Consider the following 25,587-nt stretch of genomic DNA (forward strand, 5'->3'; position numbering starts at 1 on the left):
GCCGCAACCAGAGAAAGCCCGTGCGCAGTAACAAAGACCCAACGCAGCCAGAAATAAACAAAATAAAACAAAACAAAACCAAAACCTCCCCTTCCCCTCCCCCTCCCCTCGTGGTCCACCCTTGTCAATCCCTCAGCCTCTTAATACCACTCTCCCAACTACTTCTTTTTAAAAATTTTTAAAATTAATTTTGGCTGCATTGGGTCTTCATTGCTACATGCGGGCTTTTCTCTAGTTCAGGTGAGTGGGAGCTACTCTTCATTGTGGTGCATGGGCTTCTCATTGCAGTGGCTTCTCTTGTTGTGGAGCACAAGCTCTAGGCACGTGGGCTTCAATAGTTGTGGCTCACAGGCTCTAGAAAGCAGGCTCAGTAATTGTGGCACGCGGGCTTAGTTGCTCTGCGGCATGTGGGATCTTCCCGGACCAGGGCTCGAACCCGTGTTCCCTGCACTGGCAGGCGGATTCTTAACCACTGCACCACCAGGGAAGTCTCCCCAATTACTTACTAAGCTCCAGTGGAATTGCCCTCTGTTCTGTTATATGAACAGACTAAACTCCCCTTCCTCTTTAACTGGGCTGATCCATCTCCCTTTGAAAGGCTGATGGTTCTCACCTCCAGCTCACAGCACCCTGTTTATTTTCTTCACAGCCCTGATGCTCTGATTTGTATGTTTACTTCCCTATTTCCTGTGTCTCCCACTGGTCCAAAATCACCTTGGAGATAAGGATCTTTCTTTTCCCCTAAATCTCCAGCACCTGGAGGAGAGCCCAGTACATGGTTGGAGCTCCGTAAATATGTGTCCAACACATGATCAAACAGTAAGTAGTGAGTTATAACCAAAAGTCAAACTCCTGGAGAGTCTGCAAGAATGAGTCTCTGTGTAGAGCCATAATTAATGTATTGCCACAGAGCGGACTGTCTACACCGCCTGCTTCCTGGGGAGCCCACTTAGCCTCCACCTTTCGAAGGCAATAAAGTTGTTTCAGTTCTGTCCAGTTTTGTTTTTCCTTTTGGGCTTTGAACCCCCAAAATTCATTGTCATCGCAGCCTTCCTTCAACTCTGTTGGTCTGTGACCTTCATTCCGTACTGACTTCTAGGAAAAGCAGTTTGTCTGAATGAGGCTTTTGTGTTGTTTCTGAATTTAGCCGTGCTTCTGATCTCAGTGCTGATGAACTGATACAAGATTCTAGTTCTTTGGACAGCAAGTTAGAAATTACAGAGTAAATGAGAGCCCTGACCCTGCCGGTCCATCCTCGTAGGAGCTGCCACCTGTCTCTCATGCTGCAGCTGAAGTGGAATCCTTGTTTTGGGTCCTTGGCAACCTTGACTGTCCTTAATAGCATTTGTCACATTCATGGTGACAAAATTAATTGTCCAGGCTGTAGTTGTCCTATCCCAGCCTAAAAAACTCCTTGAGGCCGGAGAACACGTCTTTTTTTTTTTTTTTTTCAGTCACTCATTCTCTAGTAAACATTCCTTTCCAGCTTTAAAATGCTGACATCTGTGATTCATGGATCCGTCTTCCAGCAGCAGTAATATGTGACTTTGCTGTGATATTAAATAAATATCCAGAAAACTCAAATACAGGGACACAAATGGCTCAATGAGAGGACTCAGGTATTAAGAAAGAGGTGGGCTGCAGGGAGAGTGAGAGAAGGCCGGAGAAGCCAGATTGAACCTTCAGTTGCAGAACTGCAGGCAGGTCGCTTGTTTCCTGGGTTAGCCCCTTGAATTTTTAAACAGTTATTGATGCGATTATGGTATATTAGTTTATACCCTCAAATCTTTCATGATCTTTTCCGATTTCTTGGAAATATTAAAGAATAGAATTATCACCATCTTTACATTTTATTTCATCCTTCTGTTTTCAGTTTGCCCTGTTAAGTCTTGTTAGAGTTAAGGATCTTAAGGGATGAACTTAGTAGTTATACAGAATGTTTGCCTTTTGCCTCACCTAAGAGAAAACAATACCCATAACTGTATTGAAAGACCCTCTCATCTTAATTAAGAGGCAGCTGTTTTCCTGTTTTTTTCCCTCTTAATTATATAAACTATGCTGAGTGGGATGTAATAACATGACTTTAAGTAGATAATTAGTGTGTGGAAGGCACTTGGCAATGAAATATACAGCAACATCAGTGGTATAACCTTGGCAGTAGAAAAATATAATCCAAATGTCAATACAGAAATAAAACCAACATCAGGTAGTCAATAATTTGGGAAATAATGTTTCTGGGAAATACAGTCAATTATACTACATTTTCTAATCAAAATAAAACATGTAGTTTACTTAAAACTTAAAAGTCATAGTACCAGGAGGCATAGGATATGTGTGTGTATGTATATACATGTATACATTGGGAGTTTGTATATATTTACATTCCATTAAAAATGATAATCCTTACCCCTACGTTTATTTCTCCTCTGATCATAATTCCAAAAGAAAAGCCCTTTTGGATGTTTCTCCTGGAAATTATCTTTCTATCTCTAGTGAACATGCTTGTGCTCTGTGTTGGCTTGTCTATTTCACACCTTACCTTTGACCTCCTGTTTTGGTAGGTGAGGAATTCCCTCCCATCCAGCCCTGCCCGACCTCCCCTCTTCCCAGGGTAGTTACATCTATCATTTTATTAATGCACCGATCCATGTTAACCGCTTTAAAGGGATGTAAATAATGTCTGCTCTAGAGCGAAGAAGTATGTTAGGGTTATTTTTCCTTTCTTGCTTAGGTTTCAGTTTTGCCTGTAGTTTGTAAAAGCCGTTCTTTTCGTCTCTTGCCCTCACTGAAGTCTACGTACTTGTAATACTCTGCAGAATACTCTCCAGGTGCACTGTCCTATCACGGGTTTCCTCGCATCTCCGGCCCACCCTCCTCTCCCTTCTGAAGCCCTGTCCTCCAGGCTCCATCCAGATCTCTTGTTCTCAGGACCTTCCTTCTGCTACTGAAATTTGTTTCCTGGACCCCTTGTCATCTTTATTCTCAACTTCTTCACTCGTGTTCCTGATGCACAAATGTCAGTAGATTCTTAAGAAGTATTACATAGGTAGTGTATTTCTGAGACATTGGATAACCAGAAATATCTTTATTCTGTGATTGTGTTTGGTTGGTAGATTGGCTGGATATAAAATCCTAGGCTGAAATTCTTTTCCTCTCAGAATTCTATGTGTTTTTTAACTTTCTTCTGGTTGGCTGGAGAGAAACTCAATGCAATTCTGATTCCCAGTCCATTGTATTTAGACTCCAGAATATTTTTCTGTCTTCTTTGTATGTTTAATGTTCTGAAATTTGCAAAACCTGGGGAATGGGAGGGATCATCTTTCCTTCATGTGCCTTTTCAACCTAGAGACTGGTTTTCTTTAGTCTGGGAAATTTTCCTGTATTATTATTTTTTTGTAATATCATCCTCCATTTTCTGCATTTTGTCTTTCTATAGCTTAGTCATATATTGAACCTTCTGGATTTATCTCCCAAGCTGCTTATATTTTCTTTAATTTTACTCTGTCTTATTCTTTGCTCTTTTAGAGATTCCTTGTCTTATCTGCTAGCCCCATTATTGAGTTTTTTTTAATATTAATCTTTTTATTTCTTTTTAATTTGCAAGTGCTTTATTTCTTTCTCCCCCTACTTTATTTTTAAATAAATTTATTTATTTATGGCTGCGTTGGGTCTTTGTTGCTGCACACAGGCTTTTCTCTAGTTGCAGCGAGCAGGGGCTACTCTTCCTTGTGGTGCACAGGTTTCTCATTGCGGTGGCTTCTCTTGTTGCGGAGCACGGGCTCTAGGCGCGCGGGCTTCAGTAGTTGTGGCTTGCTGGCTCTAGAGCACAGGCTCAGTAGTTGTGGTACATGGGCCTAGTTGCTTCGTGGCATGTGGGATCTTCCCGGACCACGGCTCGAACCCGTGTCCCCTGCATTGGCAGGCGGATTCTTAACCACTGAGCCACCAGGAAACCCCTCTCCCCCTACTTTTAGAGTAACATTCCAATCTTAGTTTATAGGTGTAATATCTTTTCATATCTCTTTGAGGATGTGAAATAAAATTTATTTGAAGTTTTCTTTTGTTCCTGTATTTTTCTCTCTTTTGTCTAGTTTTTTTTTTTCTGTTTTTTGAAAGTTCTTCGTAGGAGTTCCAATATGTGGTTTTAGACGTTCTTTAATTAGCTCTTTTATTTCTTATTCACATATTGTAATGTTCATCAAATACTGTAAACATTGAAACACTGAATAAATTAATACATTTCAGATGATCATAAAATTAATGTACGCTCGTAGTAATTTGGCCCTGCAGTGAAAGATGACAGCATTTTCCATTGTTTATCACATTTATTTTCCTCTCCTGAAAGAATTTCCAAAAAAAGTTATGAAAATAACTGAGAACAGACTTCTTAGCAAATCTAGACAATGACAAGCACTATGCCTGTTCCTTCATATCCTATTGTGAAAAGGGGTTTTCTATTGTGCAAATATAAAGAATGCATCATTATTACTATGTATGTGCATACATCCTTGGATAGCAATCAAGAGGGCTTTCTCTGGAATGAATTCTTGAATTTTTCCCAGCTGTTAATAATTAACTGTGTTATATATAAGATTCAAGTTAAATTGTATATTAGCTTATTTAGTGGAAGTCTAAGATTGACAAGTATCCATAGCAAGAAAGGCTATTTTGAGAATTTAACTCCCCATAAAATACATACCAGGCTGTAACTAGTGCCTTCAGCACTTGCTGATACTCTGTCTACATTAATGTTCTAGGCCTTTTAGCAAGACTGAAAAATATTTCTGCTGGTTGCTAAACTGTTATTCTGAAATCATAAATACATACACTTAAACTAGACAAGTTGCTGTATCAATGCCTCAAAATTATTTTAAATTATGCTCTAAATGTTAATAATGCCATAATTAAACAAAAGGCAATAAAATGCCATCAGAGGGCTTCCCTGGTGGCGCAGTGGTTGAGAGTCCGCCTGCCGGATGCAGGGGACACGGGTTTGTGCCCCGGTCCGGGTAGATCCCACATGCCGCGGAGCGGCTGGGCCCGTGAGCCATGGCCGCTGAGCCTGCGTGTCCGGAGCCTGTGCTCTGCAACGGGAGAGGCCACAACAGTGAGAGGCCCACATACGGAAAAAAAAAAAAAAAAAATGCCATCAGAGTAGTTTGATTGCTTTGAATTTATTGAGGAAATATTCCTTCTGAAAATAAAAGCTGAGAAGAGGGGTAAGAAAAAGGAAAACGTGTTCAAGAAGGCTTTGCATGTGCAGCTGTAAGTCTCATTCACCAACGTCACCCTTCCCTATACTGACCACTTTGTAAGGCCTGGGGCAGATGTGTGGTGTTGACTGAGAGAGGTGATGCTTCTGATGATATTTCCCGTTCTAATTCATTCAGAGATCCTGAGATTAAACCTACTGCAGCAGCTCTCAATTGGGGCATTTGAGGAAGCTGCCACTTGTCTGGGCCCCAAACTGATAGTTAGGAACTTTGAACATCACAGCTGGGACAAAGGGGCGAGTGCTTTTACAAAGTGTGGCATGATTTCAGCTTTTGTCTCATGTGGTGTTTGCTATGATTGTACAGACAGGGTTGTTGGACTAACTTGATCTCCTCTGTGACCTTTTTCCCCATAGCTCCCTGCCACAACCCCCCGAGCGATGGTTCTGGACCAGGCTTTGTGCCTTGTTCTGGCCAGTCATGTATAAGTGAAAGCCTCTGGGTAGACTTCCAGAAGTGCCTGGCCCGTGAATAAATATTTACTTAGGGTTGAAATAAATGAGCTATAAACTTTAGGTACCATTTATAACATTTAACGCACAGTGCCTTTGCTTTGCTTCTGTCTTTGGCCCTTGATCTGTAAATGTTGCTGTGTCACCCAGAGGCCCGTCCATGGATTTCCTCTTTCTTCCTGACACAGTGTCCCTCACTGGGTGACTTCTTCTCCCGTTGATGTGATGACTATCTATTTACTAATATTACAGACATTTTCCTTATATAGCTTCTCCCCTGAGCATCAGCCTTGCACTGTGAATTTCTCCCTGGAGAGCCCCCAGGTACTGCACATTTCACACGCCCCCAAAACAAACTCATCTTCCACCCTCTCACCTCCAAGCTTCACCTCTGGTTGTGGTCCTTACTAACCATTAGGGAAATGCAAACCAAAACCACAGTGAAATACCAGTTCACAGTCATTAAGATGGCTATTTTTTTAAAAAGACACAGAAAGTAACAAGTGTTGGTGAGAAGATAGAGAAATTGGAACCTTTGTGCCTTGCTAGTGGGAAAGTAAAATGGTGCAGCCACTGTGGAAGACAGTATGGAAATTCCTTAAAAAGTTGAACACATAGCATTACCGTATAATCCAGCAATTCCACTTCTGGATATATGCCCGAAAGAATCAAAAGCAAGGACTTGAACAGTTACTTGGACATCAGTGTTCACAGGAGCATTATTCACAGTATCCAGAAGGTGGAAGCAACCCAAGTGTCCATCAGCGATTGAATAGATAAGCAGAACGTGGTCTATACATACAGTGAAATACTATTCAGTCTTCAAAAGGACTGAAATTCTGCTAATTGCTACCACATGGATAAACCTTGAAAACATTATGCAAAGAGGCATAAGGGAGACACAAAAGGACAAATATTGTATGATTCCATTCATACAAAGTAACTGGAATAGTTAAATTCAGAGAGACAGAAAGCAGAACGGTGGTTACCAGGGACCTAGTGGGAGGAACAAACGGGCGGTTGCTGGTTATGGGAATCCTTTCAGTTTGAAGCCATGAACAAGTTCTGGAGATGGACGGTGGTGATGAGTTTACAACAGTGGCCGTGTACTTAATGCCACCGAACTGTACACTTAAAAATGGTTCACATGGTAACTGTTATGTATATTTTACCACAATAAAATCAATAAATCTATACTGAGCGAGTTTTTTCAGATATGTAGATACATAGTTTTCAAATTTCTCTAGGGCCATGTGTGCAGTGCTGTTCGCAGCCTTGAAGAACAGCTGTCCAGTGTCCTTCAGAGTCTGAAGCCAGCCCTCTCCTCTCACTTCATTTTCCTTGTTGTGGCCACCTGGAAATTCACAGCTGCTATGATTACATACAAGCCTTTTCTCTGCCTTTAACATTCCTCTGCCCCCATGAGCTGATGATGGAATCTGACACTTCCAGACCCAGCAAGTACCTACCACCTTTGGGAAAGCTGTGGTGAGTCCTATAGACAGAACCCATTTCCCAAAGAACTTTCCCATGCTTCTGATTCATCCCAAACTTGTCCTCAACCAGAGTGAGGTCTTTAAGGGCAAGGATGGTGTCTGCTTCGCCTTTGTGACTGCTGCACGTAGCACAGAGCATAATTCGAAGCAGGGTCTTAGTAAACAGTTCGATAACTGAACTTTTAAAAATACATATGATTTTGCTAATCCTTCTCTGAGAGAGTCGACAGACCTTTCCCCCCACTTTCCAGAACAAGTAAATAAGGAAAAGAAATGTCACACCTCGCCCAGGTTGCAGGCATCAAGTGGCTGAAGGGGATGGAGAGACGGTCTCAAAAGTCTCTTGCCTCCTTACATCCCTGGTCTTTGGAGCCAGGCATTAAATCTTACCATCCATATGTTAAGAGCATTCCTTTATTGGTTATAAAACACATGTTCTCAGATGTTTGCCATAGGTCCTATCCACAAACGGAATGATCTTATACATATTCTGTAATAAAACCCCCTGCCACTGTTCCAACACCAGGAGGTTGGAAACGACTGTGTCATTCATGGACGAGAACAGATCCTAACCAGTGACCCCAGATGAAAGCTTCATTATTGCATTACTGGCCTCCAGGGCGATTGGGTCTCCTAACACTGGAGCGCGGGACTTGGGCTGAGAGTCTGAGCCTTGAACTCTTAAAAAACGTAAGTAGTCCTTGACACAATTTGGAGCAATTACATTCTATTGTGCCAAGAATTCCTTATTAAAAATCGATTTAATTGTGCATACTCCATCTGGTCGGTATTATGATCTTTTATGGGAAGGAAACACGATTCTGTATTTACCTGATGGTCCGTAGGGTAAGCACGTCCTTTGGTAGCCCTGAAAAATTAAGGAGACATTGAAAGTGTTTACCAGATTTCCCTTTACTAACTTGTGGGACTTTTGAGCTGTAAGATTCAACATCTTATATCGTTTGGGGTTTTAATGGAAAAGAAAATGTTTAAACTGAAGCAAGAAAATTTCTACGTGCACATCATATGCTGTATTTACTTGCATGTGATATTTCTCCTTTATGCTTTTGACATTCTAATCCCTTTAAACATAACTTAGATGGTCATGTTAGTATTAATTGGTGTTTTTTTATTCAAAAAATCTAGATAATGAGAGGTGAGGGGCTTACTTTTGTCTGCTGGGTCGATTCCAACCATATTTAGCGAAGGACTGTGAGATTTCAGCTTAAAATATTGCAGGGAAATGTTTTTAAAACCAGAGTGATTGCATTTTGTTATGTGGTGTGTTTTTCAAAGGAGTTTATATCTTAATCTGAAAAGGAGCCTTAGCTTCCTTCCATGGCATTAGAGACTTAAGACTGAGATCATTTTGTTAATAAGTTTTTTTGAACTGCTGACGGGCTTATAGTTGTGAAGTATTTTGTTCCTGTCACAATCTTAAACTGTCAACAGCATGGTTAGTTGCCTTAAATATTGATTTGATTCTGAATCGCCTTAACTTCAATGTTTTTTTTTTTTTAAAAAGTCACTGAGGGCTTCCCTGGTGGCGCAGTGGTTGAGAGTCCGCCTGCCGATGCAGGGGACACGGGTTCGTGCCCCGGTCCGGGAATATCCCACATGCCGCGGAGCGGCTGGGCCCGTGAGCCATGGCCGCTGAGCCTGCGCGTCCGGAGCCTGTGCTCCGCAACGGGAGAGGCCACAACAGTGAGAGGCCCGCGTACCACAAAAAAAAAAAAAAAAAAAAAAAAAAAAAGTCACTGATTTGTTATGTAGGGTCTACTGTTACTAACTATAACAGTCTATCAAACATCTATTTGGTAGCAGCTACAGTATCTTTAATCGTCTCTGTGCCCTCCCTGATTTCCTCATTTGTGAAATGCAGACCATGCCTATTTGTTAGGGTTGCTAGGAGCTTTAAATGAGATACTGTACTCCATTTAGAAGGTTCTGCTCGAAGGTTCTGTGCAGAGGAGGCATTAAACACACATTAGCTTTTATCATCATCATCAAAAACAACAATGACGGTTCTGCAGTGTGTGGTTTTCTTTCCATTTGTTCATTAAAAATGGAAGTTTGGGAAAGGTGTGGGGAGGAATAAATTAGGAGTTTGGGATTAACAGTACTCTATATAAAATAGATAATCAGCAAGGACCTACTCTATAGCACAGGGAACTCTACTCAATATTGTGTAATAACCTATATGGGAAAAATATCTAAAAAAGAATACATACACATATGTATAACTGAATCACTTTGCTGTATACCTGAAACTAACACAACATTGTAAATCAACAATACTTCAATATAAAATAAAAAGTTTTTAAACATGAAGCTTGGGGGGGGATTAAGGAAGCTGCCCTGATCACGTAGCAATTCAGTGAATGGAATTGATAAAATCTCTGGCTGCATGCATCTCACAGATGGTGGGGTAGACAGGTAACAAGGCAACAGAAAGTACCGGAGAGAAATGAACACGGTGGAGTAACAGAGTAACAAGGCCTTCTCCTCTACATAATTCTTGAAAGGAGTGCTTCTTTGTGGTATGGTAGCAGGGTATAAGGGAAAAGTAACTTCCTCTCACTTGCCTTTATTTCTGCACTTGTAGTCAATAGCTTCCATGCTTTTCTTTGCATTCATAAAAATACATAAACATGCGGCATTTTTGTTGTGGTTTTACAAGAAATGGATTCTATACGCATTACTCTGTAACTTTCTTTCTTGTGTTGGTTTGCCTTGAAAAAATCCCTAGAAGTTTTGTAAGTATGTGGTGTTTGCTGCTAGCATTGGGCCTGTCCAGGACTGACCCATAAAGAAAAACTCTCCAAAGGTTTCAGAGACGAACCCAGCCTGTTTATTACCATAGTCTTCATTTAACTCTGGCCACTCAATCCCATATTTATGGGGCAAAAGATACTGGAGGGGAAGTTCCTAGGGTATCTTGCTGCTACTGTTAATTTTGTGCTGTTATTATTTTTTTATTTCTGATAATCCTTACCCTATAATAGCATCCTGATTTTTCTCCCTTAATTTCCTGTCTACCTACCTAATGGCTTACCTGTTCATTTTGCCGTTTCTTTTGTCAACCTCATACTGTTTGTTGGGCATACATTCCTTCATTTACATACATAATAGATTTTACATTTTAAAAGACAAGATTGCTGCCCCTAATAAAGAACTTTAAGGGATTTCCCCCTATGCTTTTTGTTTTGTGTTTCCCACTGTTCACAGTACTGCAAAACAAGGTATGTTTTTATATACAGGTGCTTTTATTTATGAGAAATGAACTTCTAACAATAGAATTTCTAGATGAAGTGTATGCTTCTTTTTTATCCTAATGCATACTGCCAGATCGAATTCCAAAAAGATCATAGCCCTTTGACTTTTAAACAGATATCTTTAATCAGCTCAGACCTGACTGCATATCAGTAGATCATGATGTTTGCTGCCACTTTCGTGAGAAACCGTACGGCTAATTTATTTAGTTACTCTCTGTCGGGTACTTTTCCACGTCAGCCCTCTACCGTGGGTCTTGGAAGAGCGGAGTAAATTGAGGATCAGTTCCCCCCATTCCCGGATGAAGCAATCATCCAAGTATGTGGCTGGGAGCTGAGAATCTGAGTGGCAGCAAGGCCAGCTGCCAAGGTGGTACAGTGGCGGCTGGGACCCGTAGACAGGAGTCCGTGCAATTAGCCAGGACGGTTACTGCAGTTTTGGCAGTGGAGCAGCAGTTAAAGCAAAACAGGATCTTTTTCCAAGAAGGAAAAGCCATTTAATAAGTTTGGGTCAGTTCGCTCATAACAGCGCTACATTTGAGCAGGAGAAACCCCAGGAGCTTGGCAAACCATCACTACTGGCCAGTATTCCTCCCAGCTCACAAGTCTGAGGCCGTCCAGGCAGAACCTGGCTCTCTGCTTTGACTGTATCCATTTAATAGCATTCCTAGTTAACAGAGTGAAAGCAGAGGGATCTTTGCCCCCTTAACCCAGAAGAGTAAGATTTAGTGGCTGTAGAAGCCATGGTCCAAGTAACTGCACAGCAGAGGGGGCGGGCAGTCTGTCTGTCTGTATTGCGGGCTGTGTGCTTGGGCGTGCAGCTTGAAACCGTCCTCCAGAAATGGCATTGATGTTTACGAATGGTACAGTGCTTTCTTTTTTGTAGATGAGTCAACATTTGTATATGACTAACCAGTGTGGAAGTCTGATTTTATAGTGTGTCAGGGAGCCATCGTGTACCTGTCCTGTGAATAAATAAAGTAAAAACTCAGTACGTTTACATAAATATTTTAAAATACAGTGTGTTCTCCTACTTTTTCCACTTCACCTAGGGAAATCTTGCCAAAATAAAATCAAGTTTGAATGTTTACAGTGTAAGAGAAAACCAGCTCATGGATTTTGAAATTAGAAGATGAATTGTGTTTGTTTTGTTTATTTAGGTTTTAATTTTTTTCTCTCCCAAATAAATCTTTCCAATGAAATAAACAGGTCTGATCATCTAATGATGGATTATTTGAATGAAGATTGAAATTGAATTGGAAATGTTGAAAATTAGCTGCCTTATACTTTTCAAAAAGCTACGGCACCTGCAACTGATAAAAATTAGGACAAACATATCAAAAATCTTTGAAGAAACATGTGGCCCAGCCAGTGCCAACTTGGACAGAATCAGAACACTGGCTGCTTAGAGGAAATATCTCAACATTCAACTAATCAAGGATGTGAATCTGAACTAAAGATGGAAAATTGTGACGTGGTTAAGATTGCTCAGAGCAAAGGTTAATGCTGAGAAAGAGGAGCTTGATTTCTTAGAATCTTTTCCCCTTACTGTGTATTTTCAACAACTAGAATGCCATAGTTATATGAAATTCACTCTCAGTCTTTAAAGTGATTTCTCATTAATAATTTATCAAGATATATTTCTGGTTTGGGGATCCAATTTTGTCAAGTTCTGCATTCACATGCATTGCTACCACGGCCTCTAAAGAGTAAGGCCTGTGTTCTATGTATGAGGCATCAGGCCAGAGAGTAGTTACTCAAAAAGAAGTGAAGATTTCTGAATCCTCACCCGCTACACACAGATTTAATCATGGCTTCCTGCAGTCTGTCCCATGGCGTTATTTTGCTTATAACAAACACGTTACACCATTATTTTGAAGTTTTATCAGACTGACCTAATGAACCTATTTCTTTCATCCAGGGTTTCTCAGTAGTGGCACTCTTGACATCTGGGACCAAATAATTCTTTGCTGTAGGAAACTCTCGCGGGCATTGTAGGATATTTAGCAGAATCTTTGGCCTCTACCCTCTGGATGCCAACAGCACCCTCAAAACAGTTTCCAGACATTGTCAAGTGTCTCAAAGGCAAAATCAACCCTAGTTGAGAATAACTGCTCGAAACAGTTATCTAAATAAAACATGAACGTGTTTAAAAAGTTCAAGACAGTACGAGAGGTATGAGTGAGTCTCCATACTACCACCTAGAGAACACTTCTGCTACCTCAAGATAATGAATATGAACAGTTTCTTATGGGTCTTCCAGAAAGTCGCCATGCATTTGAGAGTGTATACACCTGCTCTGCATAATCAGGACCACTCAACATATACCTTGATATTTTTCATGTAATAATATATCAGTGAGAGTTTTGTATGACCACGCTCACAGACCTATATTGCTCTTTTTAATGTCTGCATAATATTTCATTGCTATGGATGAATTATATCCATTTAACTAGCTACCAGTATACGTGCAGGTTCTAATCTCTTATCATTCCAAATAATGCCATGGTACCATCCTTGTATTTTTATGTTGAATACTATGTGATTATAGCTATAGGATATAGAGTACGTTCCTAAAAGTGGAATTGCTGGGTCAAAGGAAAAATATATTAAACATATTTGTGGACAATGCTATATTACCATCTGGGTATAAGGGTAGCTATTTTCTCAGGTTATCAAGCTTTTAAATCTTTGCCCACCTGTTGGGTAAAAAATGATATCCCTTTGTGTGTGTGTTTCACAAAAAGTGAGATTTCCTACCTTTATAAGTGGTTTTGTGTCCTGTGATCACACTGCCTGTATATTCTTTCCCTGTTTTCCTAACAGCTTGTTGGGCATTTTCTTTCTCATTTGTAGGAACTCTTTATATAGTAAGGAAATTAGATCTTCACAGATGTTACAAATATATGTGTACTGTTTATTCATCTTCTTTCAACTTTATTAATATTTTTTGCTATAGAAATGAAGTGTTTCAAATTTATTCCTCTTTTTGTTTGATTTCTGAGTTTGTCATACAAAGAGTCAGTTTCACATACAAAAAATAACTTTTTTTTCCTGTTTTCTCCTAATGTTTTGAGTTAGTTTTTATGGTTAAGTGTTCAAACCATCTGTGATTAGTTTGACTATATGGAGTGAGACCACAATACTATACAGGTATAACTTTTCCTATATAGAATGGCAATTTATTATATGTTAAAGGGCATTTCAACAGAGTGAGGTAAAGGTGGTTTATTAACCAAACGCTGTTGACATAATTGCCTCATATTTGGGTACAAAATAATGAAGCTGGATCCATACTTGGTGCTTGCAGGGAACCAGTGGAGGGCCATTGCAGCTCCATGAGGAAAGGCAGTGACCTCAGAATGGCAGGCGAGGGCCTTGTCCACTGTAGGGCTTTGTAAGTTAGGGTCATGAATTCAATCTTATTCGAATAGTGTTTCTTTTTCACATTTCTCTTGTACTTAGCGTATATTGGGGGGTTTATATTTTTATCCACTCAGCATTTTTAAATGTATTATTAATACAACAGACATATTTGGTATTACTTCTGTCATCATATTTCATGTTATGTTTTCAGCTCTTGATTTGGTTTCTACCTTTTGCTGAAATTCTCGTCATGCTTTATTTCCCTAGGGACTTGTGAACATTCACTGCTGACTTCTGGTGTTGTCTACTGTGCCCGAGAAACATGAAGCCAACTTGACTTTTCCCCTCGTAGGCTAATTGCTTTTTCTGCCTGAATATATTAAAAAACTGATCCTATAAAAATTTAAAACTCATTAATTCATATATCAGGGTTTGCATGGCTGTTGATCTTTTCGTGGCTGTTGTTTTGTTTCCTGGGGACAAAAGTGTCTTCTCTATTTATTAGCTGATTAAGGTTTTCGAATATTTCCGGAATTTTTCTTCTATTATATCTTCGAACATTTGTTTCTATTCTTTTTTTTATATACCTTTAAAAAAATAAATTTATTTATTTATTTTTGGTTGCATTGGGTCTTCGTTGCTGCGTGTGAGCCTTCTCTAGTTGCAGCGAGCGGGGGCCTCTCACCGTGGTGGCCTCTCCCGTTGCAGAGCACGGTCTCTAGGTGCGCAGGCTCAGTAGTTGTGGCTCACGGACTCCAGAGTGCAGGGTCAGCAGCTGTGGCGCATAGGCTTAGCTGCTCTGTGGCATGTGGGGTCCTCCCGGACCAGGGCTCGAACCCATGTCCCCTGCACTGGCAGGCGGACTCCCAACCACTGTGCCACCAGGGAAGCCCTCTCCTTTGTTTTTTTTAAGATACACCTTTTGGGGTTTTGGTTGTTGTTATCTTTGGAAAGCAGTCAGTTTCTCTTAAATTCAGTGTTAACTTTTGTTCATTGCTCAGTTTTCTCGAGCCTGCCCTACCCTACCCTGACTGGTTTCAGCAGTGTTCATTCTGGGTTTTATTTCCATGGCCTTAATCTGTCACATCGACCTTTCCTTATTTGTTTCCTTCTTTGATATCTTACACATCTTATTTTAGCTCTTGTTTCAATGAAAGGCCACATATTCTTTAGCTCTTTTCGCCTTGTCAGGAGCGTTCAAAATATTTTTCTGTGCTTTGACCTGGTTCTTTCTGTGGAGATTGTTTCATATTATTATCATTTATTTATATGTCATATTCTTCTGTTTATATTTTTTCTTTGTTATTTTTTGATGATGTCTAGGGGAGGGGGCGTCACAGTTTTTTCAGAACACTTTCTCATCAGTGTCTGTCTCTTCCGCACTGGTCACCTGTCATTTTGTAGTTATGACCACCTCCCTCGCCACCATTTCTTCTCCTCAGGTGAGTCGGAGGCCTCTATGCCTCACGGGGAATTTCCGTGCATCACAGGTTTTCTGTTAGGTGAATTTGCATTTATTTCTTTTCACTTTACCTCGATTGGTATCTGCTGAGTTGATTGCTCTTTGCTCGGTCCTGTGCCCTGCCATTCTCCTCAGTCACTTCGGGGGGGGAAAGGCATTTGTGTGCACATTGCCCTTGAACTGCAGTTTGCCTGCTGTGTTGAATTGGACCAGGGACCTCAGCCATGACTCATACCTACCTCTGTATCTCACCCTCTAAATAAGAGCTGATTCAGCTCTTTCTTGGGTTGTTCCACCTCTTTGTTGGAAACCTTTTCCCTCTGAAGGTTTTGTCTGCTGTTGACATTCTCCCTTGATTTGATCCTACTTCATCATATTTATCAGCTTCTATTCTATGTCATTTGTAGTTTTAATTAAGGCTACCTCATAATTTCATTAAAAATAACTTTTCTATTTTCAGTTGTTTTGCTGCTTTCTATTGGTATCAGGGAGGGGAGGACAGTAAAAATACTACTACTCTACCTTCAGCAAAAGGCACTCCATTAACTGAATTAAACAATCAGATAGTTGTGTTCACTAGATATTTATCAACGTTCTCTCTACTGTTTGAATAGGAGCATAGAAAAGTATAACACAATCTTGGGAAAATTAGGTTAAGACCCTTGAAGCACTTTATAAGTTTGCTTGAATCAGGTGCGGAGCTGGACTCTCATCGCACTAAAAGTTTGGTTGGAGTACTGATTGCCGAGACCTTGTGCGATAGGGAGGCCGTGCAAATAAAACTGTTGTTTTAGGGGTGGCTGATATTTGAGTAGGTGTGGTAGCAGTATTCTGAGTGCAGAGCAGAGCTCACGCTTCTGGTTCTTAGTTCCCCACCAACATTTCTTCACTGAGAATAGCCAGGCCTCGTGGGGACCTCTGGGGAGGTAGTTGAAATGAAGAGTAAATAGGAGTGAGGAGGGCTTTTTGAAGGTCAGCAAGCTTATCTTAGATGTCGGAGGGATCCCTGGTAGTCCTTTGAATGAGGGAATGAGATGATGAAAGCTGTGCTAAGAAAACTCTATCTGGCAGTTGAATTGAGGTATTTTGTTCGATCCCACTGGGACATGGTAAGTGAGTCCCTGTTTGTACCAAGCATCCTACTGGGTACAGTTGTGCAAATTTGGGAACAATTCCTGGCTCAGGAAACTTAGTCCGGCGGAGTCAAGAAACTGATTTAGAAAAATCTGACTTAGTCAAATGTCAGTAGCAGAGTTGATCTCAACCCAGATTATTATGGGGTGGCTGTTCCGTGTTGCCAGAGTCCTTCCACTGTAGTAATGGATTCAGTCTGTCATGATATTACACCACTAAGGTGGATTCTGTGATTAGCATGGGGTACATGAAAGTCTACCCCACATCACCGGGATCCTGCTGTATCATATAAATTCAGCTGAATTTTAAACAGCAGCGTTTTGTATCCCATATTTCTGTATTTGCTTTTTTCTAAATCACGTTTGCATCCAGCCTCCTTACGGCTCGCCCATCTTCTGCTTCACTCTCACCACCTCCATATCTTCTCCTAATTATACCTGGTAATGGTTCCTTCTCTAAGATAATTTTTTTCTTTTTTCTTTTACCAATTTATTTGTTTATTTTTGGCTGTGTTGGGTCTTCGTTGCTGCACACGGGCTTTCTCTAGTTGCGGTGCGCGGGCTTCTCACTGTGTTGGCTTCTCTTGTTGCGGAGCACAGGCTCTAGGCACGCGGGCTTCAGTAGCTGTGGCACATGGGTTCAGTAGTTGTGGCACACGGGCTTAGTTGCTCCTCGGCACGTGGGATCTTCCCGGACCAGGGCTCGAACCCGTGTCACCTGCATTGGCAGCAGATCCTTAACCACTGCGCCACCAGGGAAGTCCCAATAATTTTTTTTTTTGTCGTTAGTGTCCCTGGCACTTTGCTCTGGAGTTGTTTTTGTCAGTCTTGCCTAATCAACTAGAATTATGGTCTACTTGAAGATATAATCTGTACTTAATTTATTTATACATCCCATGTTACTCCAAAAGATGATCTGAGCATGTTTCTTTCCTATTATTGTGTGTTGCCCTTTGCTGAGGTGGTGGACATTTGATTAAGGTGGGTCAGTATTTTATGAGCTAAGAACACACATGACCAACAGAGGAGTTTCTGTGGTTTTTTATTTATTTTTATCTATTTGAGAGTCCTACGAAGATAAATCATATTTATCGAGTCAGCTTTATAGGAAAAAGAACATGAAGTTGAGACCCTTCCAGTATTGAGAAAGTGTTGACACAAAACATATTAGATGTAAATTAAACATAAATTGCTTTTCTTTAAATATGTACATGCTACCTCTTAAAATCGATGGATGCCTTAAATTCTCCTTAAAATATTGGTATTTGTGATATTGGGAATCTGTATTTTATGAAAGAGTAACGGCTGCGATCCTCTGGCTCTTTATCTCTCGGCAGCTGTGTCCAGCTGGTGGTCCACATTCCCCACTACTCCTTCAGTGAATGGAAACATTTAGGTCAATATTGATACAAAACTTCATGAACTTTTTTCTCTTTTCAGCTTTGGTTCGCCTTTGTTAATGGATTTTCTGGGCAGATTTTATTTGAACGTTGGTGCATCGGCTTGTACAACGTGGTAAGCGTTCTCCATCTCTCTCTGATGGCATGCAGAACTAAACTGTTTGTGTCTGGGAAGTGTATCTAAGTCCCTCATCTGCATCCATGGCAGGCAGCACAAATACATCTTTAGGGCCTTTGTTGCTGCCACACATCCTGCAGAAGCCCAAACTCTCCACACATGGTTTCAATCATAGCAGATCATTCTTGAATAACCCCATGAAATTATTAACCCATATATCTTGAAAATAGACCCTTGTTACCTCCTGACTAAATGCCTGGGCAACATTTCCATGTTTTTAGCTCAAGAAAAAAATTTCTGAGCTACGTCTAAACTCATTCCACTCCATAATTTTATTTCTGAATTCTTAAACATATGCGAATATACAGTATGTAACCTGGTGTCCTTTGTGTCCTCCTAAAAGCGTGTCTGTCCTTGTGGAAGAATGTTTTCTCCCACAGTTAGTGCTAAAATAATGAATTCTGACTTCCAGCTCCCATGGCGAATGGTAATCAGCTTATTTGGTATTTTTCATGATTTTAGAGTTCTGTTTTCATTACTTGACTGTAATGAATTCAAAAGCTAGAAATAAATATAAACTATAGACTAAAATGACTATGTAGCTACTTAGTCTTTTGTTTTACTGGCAAGGGGTGTAGCTTGGTGCTGTAGAGACCCGAGTATGCCACATTTCTTGAGTTGCACTTTCACCACTGTTTTGGACCCTAACTCTGACATTCTCTGCCCTGGGGGAGTTTATACTCTGAAGCAGCCATCATAGGTAGGCATACATGGAAGTTACCAGACATACAATAATATAAATCGTGGTGCTGTAAATATTTACAATTTGTATATACATTCGTGGCTGGCTATTCAAATCATCCATCTACTCAGACTCCTGCCCACACACATACCCTTTTTTAGTAGCTGCTGTGCTAGGTGTTATGTATAAAATGCTGCATACAACACATTGCTTCAGCCCTGTATAGCTCGACAGGTTAAGAGGGTCACACGTGTGGACTAAGACGCTTCTGAACCAAGTTCAGATCTTGGGTTTAGTCAGCATTCATAAGATGGCAAGTGTGTTACTCACTACAAAGTACACTAGTACATTTGTTGCTAATAATTATGCCCCAAAAGACAAAACTGACAGGTGATGAGAGCAGGGCTGAATTGATGACCGTTTATCACCTATGCTTGAAAAGCTACTCTGACCCCCTACCACATGGAAAGGGGCTCCAGGGCCTCCCCTTGGACAGATGGTTAACTTTGCAGGACTTAAAAGTGCTTTGAGTAGGTTAAAATTATGTGACCATTTAGGGGGAAATATACTGACTGCTCCATAGTGATTTAGTGTTGGGAAAGGCCAACCCAGGCCCACATACGTACTTATAACTAGAAGGCTGAGACCTAGGAGGCTATGTTTAGCACTAAGGACTGAGATACATGTCACTGGTTACACAGTGAATGGATTTTAGCCCTCTTCTCATGCTCAGGCAGGAGTGCTAGTGTTCTTTCCTTAGTACTCTGCAGTCTTGGGCAGTTCAGATTCATCCAACAAACTCATTTTGAGTGGCTCTTACACATCAGATGCCGATAGGCTGTAGGATGATGTTGGTCAAAATATGGTCCCCAGACCACTTGCATGAGCAGCACCAGGATTTCTTTGACGATGCAGATTCCCGAGCATCATCCTAACTTAACAGAGAGTTTCTCAGAGGTACTGAGAAGCAAAACAAAAATTTAAATAGAACTTTCTAGCAGTGGTTACCCACATTAAAGTTTAAGACCCACGATGACCTCTGATCCCTAGGGTTGGGGATATGTTTTATACCCTTTGTGTCCTCCAGATGAGAGAGAATATGGCAGCAGAGAAGTGAATTCCCAGGTGAAATGGCCCTGTGACCACGGGTCCACAGTACCAGTGTGGGAGATGGTCACCAGGGAGTGGTAGCAGAGTTGGGACAGTCAAGTCCAGTGGGGTCAGAGAGTCGTTGGCCTCCACAGTCAATCACTGGAAGGACCAAAGCTTTTGAGGACTTGGAAATCTGCCCCCATAGCAATTGTCTTGGTAACTTTTGTTTGAAATAAATAGAAACTTAGAGAAGAGTTGCAAAAAAGAGTACAAAGAACAGTATACCCAGACTCATCAATTATTGGCATTTTGCCTACCATATGCGTCTCTCAAGACACGCACACATGTGCATACGTAGCCTTGTGTGCACATACACTCCAACACGTATATTTCTGAGCCAGTTGGGAGTCAGTTAAGACATAATGCACATACTGTTCATCCTTTAGTGCATAGCTGGACCATTCTCTTACATAACCACAGTATAATGATCAAAATCATAAAATTTAACATGGATACAATACTACTGTCTAATCCATACTACCCCATATTCCAATTTTGTGATTACTCTTCTGTTTAGCATTTGCTTCCACTCCAGGTCACTCCACAGAGACCCAGTGCAAGAGGCAGTTTTTGACATCTGAGACATTGCTACTGACCCCTCTTCTGGGCTGGAGTCTCCCTTGCCATTTTCTTTCTTTCTTTTTTTTAACATCTTTATTAGAGTATAATTGTTTTACAGTGGTGTGTTCATTTCTGCTTTATAACAAAGTGAATCACTTATATCCCTTGCCATTTTCTTCAAGCAGTATTGCTTTTTTCCTTTTCGGTACTTAATGCTTCATGTTTGATTCCCCAAGCCAGCTAAAGTAGAAAGTCATCGTTTCTCAGTCTGATTCTCAGAGCAGATTACATAGCACTGAAACTCCTCCATCTCCCAAGGTCATGAGTCAATGCCATCCTATCAGATGCTCATTATATCCATAGTCAAATTTCTACATCATTTTAGGTTATGAGTAGAATGAGACTAAAGAGGCTACCAGTGACAAAAGCTACCATGATCAAATGGATTTTAGCTACATTTTATCCATTTTTTAGTGAAGAGATAACTCTTTTTAACAGTTTCAGAAAATATATCCTCCTTAATTTTGAAGACAGCAGAATTTGAAGAAAACTGAGCCAGCCTTACTTATAAACATAAATATAAAAATTATAAATAAGGTATCAGCAAATAGAATTCAACAATGTATCAAAAGAATAAAATATCTGACAAAGAAGGATTTATTTCAGGAATATAGGAGGCTCAAAATTTTTAAATGTTTCTAAGTATCACTGTATCAGCCAAAAAAAGAAGAAAAATGTGATCCCATCAGTAGATGGTGCAAAAGTCTTTGAGTCAATTCAGCTGCCAGTTCCAAAATAAGGACTCTAAATAATATAGGAAAGAAATAAGTCAATTAACTATAATGCAGGCTATTTATAAAAAATCCAGTAGCATATTGCCATAAATGGTAAAATTCTAAAATGATTTCATTTTAAATAAGAAATTAGGGATTCCTGCCATCACTATATATTTCAGCATTGTTCTGGAATTTTCAGCAACTGCCAAGAAAATTAAATAACTATTACAAATACTAGGAAAAAGTAAAATATTTCTGTGCTTATACAAATATGTGCACCAAAAATGGCCACGTTAATTAAATATGTTCATATATGACTGTACATCTAAAAAACCCAAAACATACCAGTAAAGAAATACTAGAATTATAAGAAAATTTGATAAGGTGGCCAGATTCATAATAAATGTATAAAAACCCATAGTTCTTTTCTGTCCTGGCAATCACTAGCTTTTTTTTTTTTTTAATTCTAACAATGAGCACTTAGAAATGCAAGGAGAATAATAATTCCTTTCAAAATATCAATTAGAATTATACATTTCATATAGGAATAATTTTTATAGTACCTACATGAAAAACACCCAAAATCTTACCTAAGTATATGCAACAAGATTTAACCAAATGGAAAGTCATACTATTTCCTTGTATGGGAAGACTTAGTATCATAAAAAACTTAGTATCAACCCTTCCAAAATTAGTGTATAAATTTATGTGATTCCATATAGAAGCCCAGTGGATGATTGTTTGCAGGGTGGGGGGAGAAGGGAATTGCATAAAATGATATTAAGGTATGAATGGAATTAACAGGCATCTAAGAATAAATATGCAAAGCATGTTCAAAAAAGACCAATCAGAAAGGTAGACTTATCTGAACATCTGACTATACTATAAAGCTGCTGTAACCACATCAATGTGATACTGACAGAGAACTGGACAAATAAGTCAGGGAACTTAGCGCTAAAGTTGGTGGTCCAGGGAAATGTACATTTTTTAAAAGTAAGAGTCAAAACTTAGGTTGATACTAATTTTTCAAGCTGGAGAGTATTAAATAGAATATAACAAGCATTGCTGTTAGGGAAGCAGGGAGAAGATTGTTGTCCTTTCTGAAGGGAGAGATAAACAATGGGAACCTTTTCTGAAAGTAGCCAAGCAGCATCCTCTAAAGTTTAAAATACATGTATTTTTTTACCCTTACAGACCTACTTTTGGGAATCTTTCGCATAGAAATAAAAGATAAAGGATAGATGTTACAATATGTTCCAGGTGTTTATTACATGATGTTTGTGGCAATGAAGAACTAGAAATAACATGAATGCCTGTCCATAGGTGATGGTGGAAAACCTATGATCCATCCATACTATGAAATATTATGTGAGCATGAAAAAGGCTGCTTCGGGGTCAAACCCAGGGTACTTGGGGACTTCCCATGGTGTATTGTTTAATGAGAAAAATAAGATGAAGAAAATATGTTTGATGTCTTGTTTCTGTAAAACAAATAATGAATCCCGAGCAGTGTGTGTATAGAGGGGGAAGGGGTATGCTACAAGCTGGGTGAGAAATCTGGTAGGTTGTTAACCTGGAGATGTGATGGGGGAGAGGATTTGAAGTGGAAGGAGGAAGTCAAGTGAAAAAAGGAAAAGAAAAAATAAAGTTGGCTGTGTAAAGAGTATGCAGATAGGGCTTCCCTGGTGGTGCAGTGGTTGAGAGTCCACCTGCCGAGGTAGGGGACACGGGTTCGTGCCCTGGTCCGGGAAGATCCCACATGCCGTGGAGAGGCTGGGCCCGTGAGCCATGGCCGCTGAGGCTGCGCATCCGGAGCCTGTGCTCTGCAACAGGAGAGGCCACAACAGTGAGAGGCCCGCGTAATGCAAAAAAAAAGAAGAAAAGTATGCAGATAGCTTCTTTAACCCAGTGAGAGCGAGTTTATATACTGAGCGCGCAGAGCTTTTGAGATGCTTGTGGGGTGCTTTCCTCTAGCGTTTGTTATTGTGAGATGTGAATGCCACCACTCTGGATCTTGTTCTCCCTGAAATCTGTAGAACATTGACATCCCAGGGCTGTTTTCCTCTCTGCTCCCGGGTGAAGATGGAGCTGCTGGTGAGTTTTATGGGCCTCACCCCAATGCATCTCTAGTTGCTTTATCCCAACAGACTTGGAAAAGGCTGACTCCTCTGGCCGGATGTTCAGGCTCCTGGGAACTGGTGTGCAATCAGAACTCTCCTAGAGACACACATCCAGTTCTGAGAGCTTGCTGGGCTTGTGGGTACAGATTTGCTTGATGCTGATGCAGGGTAGAGAGCGACCTGTGCACACACCCAAGGAGAAGGTGGTCCTCAGGTCTGCCACACTGCCTGGGCTGGATGACATGCTTGTTCCAACCCTCTTCTTCAGCTATGTCACACGCTATAGAGGACAGGTAAAGGTAACAGTCTTAGGAAGCACCGTCCAAGGGACTTCCCTCGTGGTGCAGTGGTTAAGAATCCGCCTGCCAATGCAGGGGACATGGGTTCAAGCCCTGGTCTCGGAAGATCCCACGTGCCGCAGAGCAGTGAAGCCTGTGCACCACAACTACTAAGCCTGCGCTCTGGAGCCTGTGAGCCACAACTGCTGAGCCCGTGCACCACAACTACTGAGCCCACATTGCCACAACTGCTGAGCCTGCACTCTAGAGCCCGTGAGCCACAACCACTGAGCCCACGTGCCACAACTACTGAGCCCATGTGCTGCAGTTATTGAAGCCTGCATGCGTAGAGCCCGTGCTCCGCAACAAGTGAAGCCACCGCAATGAGAAGCCCACGCACCGCAAAGAAGAGTAGCCCCCGCTTGTCACAACTAGAGAAAGCCTGCACACAGCAACAAAGACCCAATGCAGCCAAAAATAAATAAATAAGTAAATAAATTTATTTAAAAAAAAAAAAAGAAGCACCCTCTGCCCAAGAGCTCGTCATCCTGGGAGGTCATTCTGTCTCCATCCCAGCCTTGTCTTGCGCCGTGTCCCTAGCCAGCCGCCATCCTGAACATCCTAGAGCTTCCCCACAAACGTGCTATCCGTGTTCGTGCCTCAGAGCTTTGTGACGGGTGCTCCTTTCATGGGGATGCTTCCCTCTGCATCCCTCCCCCCAACATCCCTTACCGTCCTGCCAAATCCTGCAGGTCTAGTACCTTACAGGGCAAAAGCTGTTTAGTCCAAGCATCCTTCCTTGATTCCCCCTCTCCTCTCCCCCAGGAGTGATTTCGCAGAGTGCTGTGTTTTAAGTTTGTTCTATGCCTGTTGCCAGCTGCCCCGTCCCCAGCTCTGCAGCAGACGGGGTTCCTAGCAGTCAGGGACCTGCTTCCTTGCCTTCTTCCTCCTTCTGTTTCTAAATCTCTCTTTCCCTGGGGATTATCGCAATACCTGGCGCATCATGTGTTCCCCTTAAAAGTCCATCGAATGAATCAGTGGGTGAAGTGCATAGTGCTTCCTGAAATGTGAGTCTAAAATCAGGATGGAAAGTTGCAAATGGGGCCCCAGCCCTCACAGGAAAACACTGCCACACTGCACAGAGCTCACCATGGTAGGATTCTAAGTCCCAGCTCGTCTACAAAGGAGGGCATTTGTTCCTGGAACAAGACTTCTTGGCTAATCAGATATTTAGGATGTTGTTTTTAGTGTTCAGTGTATTCATTTTATGCTGATTAGGCAACAGTTTAAAACGGTCTTTGGTTTGTTTGTCGGGAGGGTGTCCGGGGCGTCGTGAATCATTGAACCTCAGGTTTGGACTCAGGCAAGAGTTAAGTCGTCATTGCGTAGACCTGAACCACCGGAGCCACGTGAGTGGCAGGGCCTCTGGTGACGGCTCGCTGTTGTCTGCGCAGATTTTCACGGCCCTGCCCCCCTTCACCCTGGGCATCTTCGAGAGGTCATGCAGCCAGGAGAGCATGCTGAGGTTCCCGCAACTCTACAAGATCACCCAGAACGCCGAGGGCTTCAACACCAAGGTAAGCCACGCGTGCACGGGGCCCCTCGGAAGGCACGGGCGCCGCGTCCTGTCCCTCAGCACTGGTACCTGCTCAGAGGGGGCGTTTGAAGGGAGGTGAGGCCCTGGGTCTCTCCCGGTATCACAAGCCCGGTGAACTCAAGCTGCCACATCGGGAAGGAAGCGTCCATCCCTTCCTGTTCAGTGACGCCTTTTTCTTCCCTACATGGGCCCCCCATGACCATGTGGCCAGTGGCCCGCACGCCCCGGGACCTGTAGGATCCAATTGTCCCCCACCCCATAGAGCCCTGTCGCCTGGCCCTCCCTCCATCACTGCCTGGTTCTCAGGGACAGGAAAATGTCCCTTTAGCCAGTGAGGAAAGTTGGCCAGAGGTGAACACAGGAATCGAGTCAGGCGTGGGTGTTAATTT

At 41.5% G+C, this 25,587-nt stretch overlaps 1 protein-coding gene across 1 annotated transcript in view; it reads left to right on the forward strand.

Annotated features, from left to right (window-relative positions):
• LOC132477650 (phospholipid-transporting ATPase IB) overlaps positions 1-25,587 on the forward strand; it is a 451,641-nt gene that overhangs the window by 280,397 nt on the left and 145,657 nt on the right. Inside the window, exons 27-28 of the mRNA XM_060080119.1 lie at positions 17,895-17,969; positions 25,056-25,178. Coding sequence (XP_059936102.1) covers positions 17,895-17,969; positions 25,056-25,178 — 198 coding nt within the window. The remainder of the gene's footprint in view (positions 1-17,894; positions 17,970-25,055; positions 25,179-25,587) is intronic.

This window comes from Mesoplodon densirostris, chromosome 17 (assembly GCF_025265405.1).
Source record: "Mesoplodon densirostris isolate mMesDen1 chromosome 17, mMesDen1 primary haplotype, whole genome shotgun sequence".
In the NCBI taxonomy this organism is placed as follows: domain Eukaryota; kingdom Metazoa; phylum Chordata; class Mammalia; order Artiodactyla; family Ziphiidae; genus Mesoplodon; species Mesoplodon densirostris.